The sequence below is a fragment of the Octodon degus genome, unplaced genomic scaffold, assembly GCF_000260255.1.
Source record: "Octodon degus isolate 3935 unplaced genomic scaffold, OctDeg1.0 scaffold00011, whole genome shotgun sequence".
Taxonomy (NCBI): domain Eukaryota; kingdom Metazoa; phylum Chordata; class Mammalia; order Rodentia; family Octodontidae; genus Octodon; species Octodon degus.
The window spans coordinates 6,778,640-6,784,890 of record NW_004524587.1 but is presented as its reverse complement, the minus strand read 5'-3'; the positions used below and the strand labels follow the sequence as shown (position 1 = coordinate 6,784,890).

Sequence of the window (6,251 nt, the reverse complement as noted above, 5' to 3'; positions counted from 1 at the left end):
AAAATGCAATCAAGGCTGCCCGGGCCAGGAGTGGCACAGCTTCTTGGGAATAGCAAGCGGGTCAGGGGTACAGAGTTTTGCTTCCTAAGCCACCAGCCATGCTGGCCCCTGAAGCAGTCCTCAGGACTCCCTGTCTCCCTCATGGTCTTCCACCACCTGCTCCTTTGCATTTCTGTGCAGTGTGTGAGGTCTGCGTACCCATGGAGGAGATGGACCATGACCTGTCCCAGAGCAGCAGGGCAGACTTCTGCTACTTGCCAGTCTGGCCAGAAGACTGAAGGAGCAGGTAGGGCTAAAAGTAGGAGCTAGCATAGGTCGTGCACACCAGCACGAGAGGCTAAGGCAGGAGAAAGGACAAAGGTTCAAGGCCAGCCTAGGCTACACAGTGAGACCCTGGGGAAGGGCGGAGAGGGGAGGGGAGGGGAGGGGAGGCCACCTGTGGTGGCACACACCCATAATCCTGCGTTCAGGAGGCTGAGACAGGAGGATCATCTGGAGTTCAAGGCCAGCCTGTACTACACAGCAAAACCTTGTCTCAACAAACAAACAAAAGTAAGAGCCATGTGCACATCTGGAGGCAGCCACTCCTCCCGGCCTCCAAAGTACCTGCCTGAGAAATGATAAGGCAGGCAGCTGGGGCGGAGCCTCCGGGTTCATTTTTATGAGCCTACCAGAGGGGCAGGTGTGGAGGAAACAGGGAGAGCTGAGCTGGCAGGACAACTCTAGCCACCAAATCTAAGGGACACCTGCTCTGCTTCTAGCCCCAGGATACTCCACTCTCCAACTCTGGAAAGGGCTCCAAACAGGAGGACAGGAGCTAAAGAAGGTGACAAGTTTCTCCTGACTCAGCCCAAAACATAGAGGTGGCCTCCAGCATAGGCAGATGGACCTGGACAGGGAGTGTCATGCTCACAGCTATCCTGGAGAGCTGTCCCACAAGCAGAGAAGGGCTGTTCCACGGAGCCATGGACAGCCAGATGTGCCTGGGTCTCACCACAAACCGGAAGACTTGTACTTTGCTCTCCCTCACCAGGCCCAGAAGGCCACCAGGACCAGCAACTGCTGAGGGTTGCCTGGGAGCCCTCTGTCCTTTCCTCTTCCTCAGGAGACCCTACTAGCCAGATCTAGCAAGGTCCCACTAGCCAGCCTCCAGGCAGCGAGGCACAGCTGGCTCTAGCTCTCGCCAAGAGGAGGGAAGTAGCGTATGTAACCTCCAGGAAGGCTCTTTGGAGAAGCTGCAGCCCCTGCGTGCCTTCCCTTTTCCTGCTGCTAGAAAACAGACGTGATGGCGAGAGCAAGACGTGGTTTATGTCTGTGCCGTTCCTGACGTGCTCTTCTGATGACACACTGGCTCTGCATCTGAGCCTCTCTTTCAACGCCCCCAACCTCACACCCTCGTTTCTTGGGCTCCCTGCCCCCCGTTTGGACCCCTCTATTCTCTGCCATACATTGTACTTGGTCAGGCTTTCACCTAGACATGCACCCTGCACTGTTAGGACGGCATCCACCTGTCCAGTGGGCACCGGGCCTCTCCCAGGTTTGACTCCAGCCCTTTTCTCTGGCTTCCCCTGTCAAGTCCTCCAGTTAACCAGGAACACAGGACAATTCTCCACCCCTGCTGGGTGACACAGGCACCCCCTGTGCTAGCATCCTCCCACTCAGGCTGGCCTGCTGACAGCCTCCTCACTGTCAAGACCAGCTCAAGGTCTCATCCACACCCACCCATTCCAAATGCGTGAACAGTCCCTAAACACTTCCCCACTCAGCCTTAGCCCAAATGTACAGGCACTGCTGCAGAGTGGGTGGGGACCCTGGGGTGGCTAGGCCCACGGGGCTGCACAGCTGTGCCAGGATGGACTTACCTTTGCTGGTGGCTTTGTTCCCTCCCAGCTGCGCGTGTCCATGGATGGGGGGACCTGGTAGATGTCATGCCCTATGCCAGCAGAAGGTGGCACCTGGTAGATATCCTGGGCAGGACTTCCCGGTCCAGGGGGCACCTGGTAAACGTCTGTGGCTGGGCTGGGAAACGAGTGATGGGGTGTCTGCTTTGAGAATGTGGATGTCTGCTTGGCTGGAGGTGACTGGAACTGCGGGCTGGACCCAGGGGCCTGGTAGAGACCTTGCTGAGTCTTGCTGGGAGTGGGTACCAGGTAGACACTGTCAGGTGGGGGCTGGTACACGGCAGGGAGCATTGGTGAGTACTGGGAAGCTGGAGGTACAGCGGCATGTAGGCCTGGTGAGAGGCCGGGCTGGGGCTGGGGCTGGGCTGTGCTGGTTGGCGGGCCAGGACCAGGCCCTGCTGGCTTCTTGTCATACATGCCCACCAGGATCTTGAGACGATTGCCAGGCACAATGCCCTGGCGCCCATGCAGTGAGCAGAGCCACCAGCCATCAAGGCCCTGTGTGTCCCGCTCTAGCACTGTCATGATGTCACCCTTGCGGAAGGAGAGTTCATCCGGGGACTCCGCCACATTGTCATAGAGGGCTTTGGCCAGCACATTCTAGGGAAAGAGGACACAATAGGAGTGAGGGCAGGAGGACGCACTCAGGATTGATTGCCCAGGTCCCACCCCTCTGGGGTAAGGGAAGCACTTGGCTTTTGGCTCTGGAAAGAGAGCTCTGGCGAGGCAGCAGGGATTTTGCCCTCACTGACCCCACCAATCCCCCAGGTCCCACCCCTCTGGGGTAAGGGAGGCACTTGGCTTTTGGCTCTGGAAAGAGAGCTCTGGCGAGGCAGCAGGGATTTTGCCCTCACTGACCCCACCAATCCCCCAGCAGAAAGGTCCAGGTGACTTCTGGCGTTCAACTGAGAGGGGTCCTCTCAAAATCCTTTTTTTTTTTTTTTTCAAAATCCTTTGACCACAGCAGCTACCATCAATACTGAGTTCTCAAGATACTCTTCAAAAGCCTCCAATGGTCAACCTACTGCCTCCACCAGTGAGAACAGCTATAACATGTTGTAAGGGACAGTGAATGATTATTTGAGCAGATTCAAAACAGTTGACAAATTAAAGCTTCTTGTGATCAAAACCACCAAAAATATACTAAAGTCTATTTCCCCTCAAGCTAGTAGTCAAGGGACCGGGGAGATGGCTCAGTAGAATAAGCACTTGCCTGGCAAGCACAAGGGCCTGAGTTCAATCCCCGGTTCCACCAAAAAAACAAAACAAAGAACTAGTAGTCAATGGAGAAGCTTCAAATTTCCTTCCTTAAGGCTGAGGAGAAAACAGGATGGTAGCTCCTGTCTAGCCCAAGCCAAGTGTCCTGTTGTCCTGGTCAACACAATCTGCCAACAGGTAAAAGTGACAGAGTGGGGAAGGGAGGTGCACAGATACTGTACAGGGACAGAATGGTCATCTGCAGACCTCAGGACCATCTCTGTACAAGCCCACAAAGTAGAAGAACCAATGATCAATGAGAAATGTCACAGCAAAGACATCTAGTAATAACAAAAGCTAGGGGGACAGCCAAACAGCTCAGCGGATTAAAGCACCTGCAAGCAGGCACAGGGGCCAGGGGTTGATCCCTGGGCCTGCTGTGCCTGTGCCGGCTACGCCCTTGGGTCATGCTGAGACAGCAATTGAGACTGGGCGTGGTGGCGTGTGCCTGTAACCCCAGCTCTTGGAAGGCTGTAAACAGATGAATCACTATGAGTCTGATCTAGTAGTGAGACCCTAAACACCCTGAGGACCCTTCCCTAAAATACAAAAAAAAAAAAAAGCTAGATGTTGTTCATCTTAAGACCATGCAGGAGAAAGTGTTTAAATTCTGTCAAAGCATTAGAGGAAAAAAACTTGAGTAAGGGGGGAAATGCAACCTCCACCAGATTCACGGTAACAACCATAAAAAGTGCATTTGCCTAAGCTATCTTAGTACTGCAGTCCCCCCTTGGCCACGGTTTCACTTTCTGAGGTTTCAGTTAGTTACCCATGGTCAACCACAGTCCAAAAAACACTAAGTGGAAAATTCCAGAAATTATTCATAAGCTTTACATTGTGCACTGCTCTGAGGAGCCTGAGGAAAGCTCGTGCCAACCCACAGCATCCCGGCCTGAGGCGGAGTCAACATCTGGTCCAGGGAATGCACTCCGTATGCTGGTCACCGAGCTGTCGCCATGGTTATCAGGCCCACTGACACAGTGCAGCATGGCTCACGTCCAAAATGGCCCCAAGACACCAGGCGAATGACGCTGACCACTCAGATTCACCAAAAAGAAGCTGCAAAGTGCTTCCTTTTAGTGAAGAGGTGAAAGACCTCTGAGAGACCCTATCATAACTTGAATAATGTGATGATTAACTATTACTGTATTATCTATGTAGGAGAAAACATACTACATATACATCAGGTTCAACACTTCTCAATATTTTAGGCATCCATTGAGGGTCTTGAAATGTAACCTCTCATAATAATAAGAGGGTAAATAAATTCTTTTTTTTTTTTTTTGGTGGAACCAGGGATTGAACTCAGGCCCCTGTGCTTGCCAGGGAAGCACTTATCCCACTGAGCCATCTCCCCAGCCCCATAAATTCATTATAATAAAAATGCCAGCAAGTTTTTGGTTTTTCTTTTTTCAAGAATCTGAACAAAGGAAAAATATCTTCCTGAGTAAACAGGTCAGTTCTGAAAAATCAAAGGCCCAAGGTACCCTACCCCTTCCAAGCCAGGAGTCTACGCCTCAACTCCTGGTTGCCCAGGTCCCACTCCAGATGCACAGAGCATCTGGAGGGACCAGGAAGACACGGAGCGAGGTGAAGACCACACTGCAGGCAATACCTGGAAGCTCCCTCACTGTATGAAGAAGGCTCCACATGGACACTTAGCTCACACAAAAAAAGCAAAGGCAATTAAAAACTTATATGGGGCCGGCCAAATAGCTCAGTGGATTAAAGTGCCAACTTAGGCAGAAGGAGCGGCCCATTCTTGGCCTGCTGTGCCAGCCCTGCCCCCGGGGCACTGAGATGGCCATTGAGACTGGGCATGGTGGCACGTGCCTGTAATCACAGATCTTTGGAGGCTGAACACAGGCAGACCACAACAAGTCCAATCTATGTAGTGAGACCCTGTAGACACTTACTAAAATATAAAAAAAAAAAATTAAAAAATAAAAAAACCTAAATGCAAAAAGTCTAGTACCAGGGTGAATGAAAGAGTCATCAATCATGAATTCACAGACCACATAAACACCCAGGGCCAGGGCACTGGCCTCTCACTGCCCTGGGCCATCTGGTTCTCACTTCTTAGAACAAGACCAACAGCCCAGCAACCTTCTTGTACTGCTGTAAACACCTACAAGACAATTGTGTCAAAGACAACAACCTTGGGACAGACCCAGACACCATTACATCAGCTAACGTGGGTGCTTCTGGGAAGGTGAAGTGGGCTAGGACAAGCATCCCAGTGTCGGGGCCGGGGAGATAGCTCAGTAGAATAAGTGCTTGCCTGGCAAGGGCAAGGGCCTGAGTTCAATCCCTGGTTCCACCAAAAACAAAACAAAAACAAGCATCCTAAGTACACCCACAAGATGAGGTAAAGGCCCCTGCTGAAAGGCCCCTGCACAAACCAGATGGCCAAGGAAGGGCACCTCCCTTTACCTGAGTTCCTCAACCTCACAACCACTCATAACTGGGCACTGCTATGATCGTGTCACAGATGGCAGATGCCTCTAGGGTGGGGACACAAACTCCATGTAGCCCAGGAATAAGCAGCCTACCCAGGGACTCAGACGGGCCATGTGGGGCCAGTGAGATAGCTCAGCAGACTAAGTGCCTGCTTAGGCAAGTACAGGAACAGGGATTCAATCCCTGGCACCACATGCTGTGCCGGCCCTGCCCCCAGGCATGCTGAGGAAGCCAGAGTCCAGGCATGATGGTGAGCACTTAAAATCGCAGCACTGGTAGACTGAAAACAGGAGGATCCCTACGAGTTAGAGCTGTGTAGTGAAACCGTGTACTAAATAAATTTTTTTAAAAAAGGGCTGAAGGGCTGTGTGACCCAAGGCAGCAGGCAGAACCACAGCACCAACAGATGGGGAGTGGACAGGATTGGGGACACTGAGATCAGAGGGGCTGAGTTCAGTGGTACATGCTTGTAATCACTGCTACTTGGGAGGCTGAGGCAGGAGGACTACAAGTTTGAAGTCATTCTGGGTAACCTAGTGAGATACTGTCTTAAAAATACAGAGCCAGGGCTGGTGAGATGGCTCAGTGGTCTAAAGCACCTACTTAGAACAAGCTTGGCAAAGCACAAGGACC

At 52.2% G+C, this 6,251-nt stretch overlaps 1 protein-coding gene across 2 annotated transcripts in view; it reads right to left on the bottom strand.

Annotated features, from left to right (window-relative positions):
* Bcar1 (BCAR1, Cas family scaffolding protein) overlaps positions 1-6,251 on the bottom strand; it is a 35,954-nt gene that overhangs the window by 7,920 nt on the left and 21,783 nt on the right. For both annotated transcript variants that reach the window (XM_023709264.1, XM_023709263.1), the window contains exon 2: positions 1,863-2,501. In XM_023709264.1, coding sequence (XP_023565032.1) covers positions 1,863-2,501 — 639 coding nt within the window. The remainder of the gene's footprint in view (positions 1-1,862; positions 2,502-6,251) is intronic.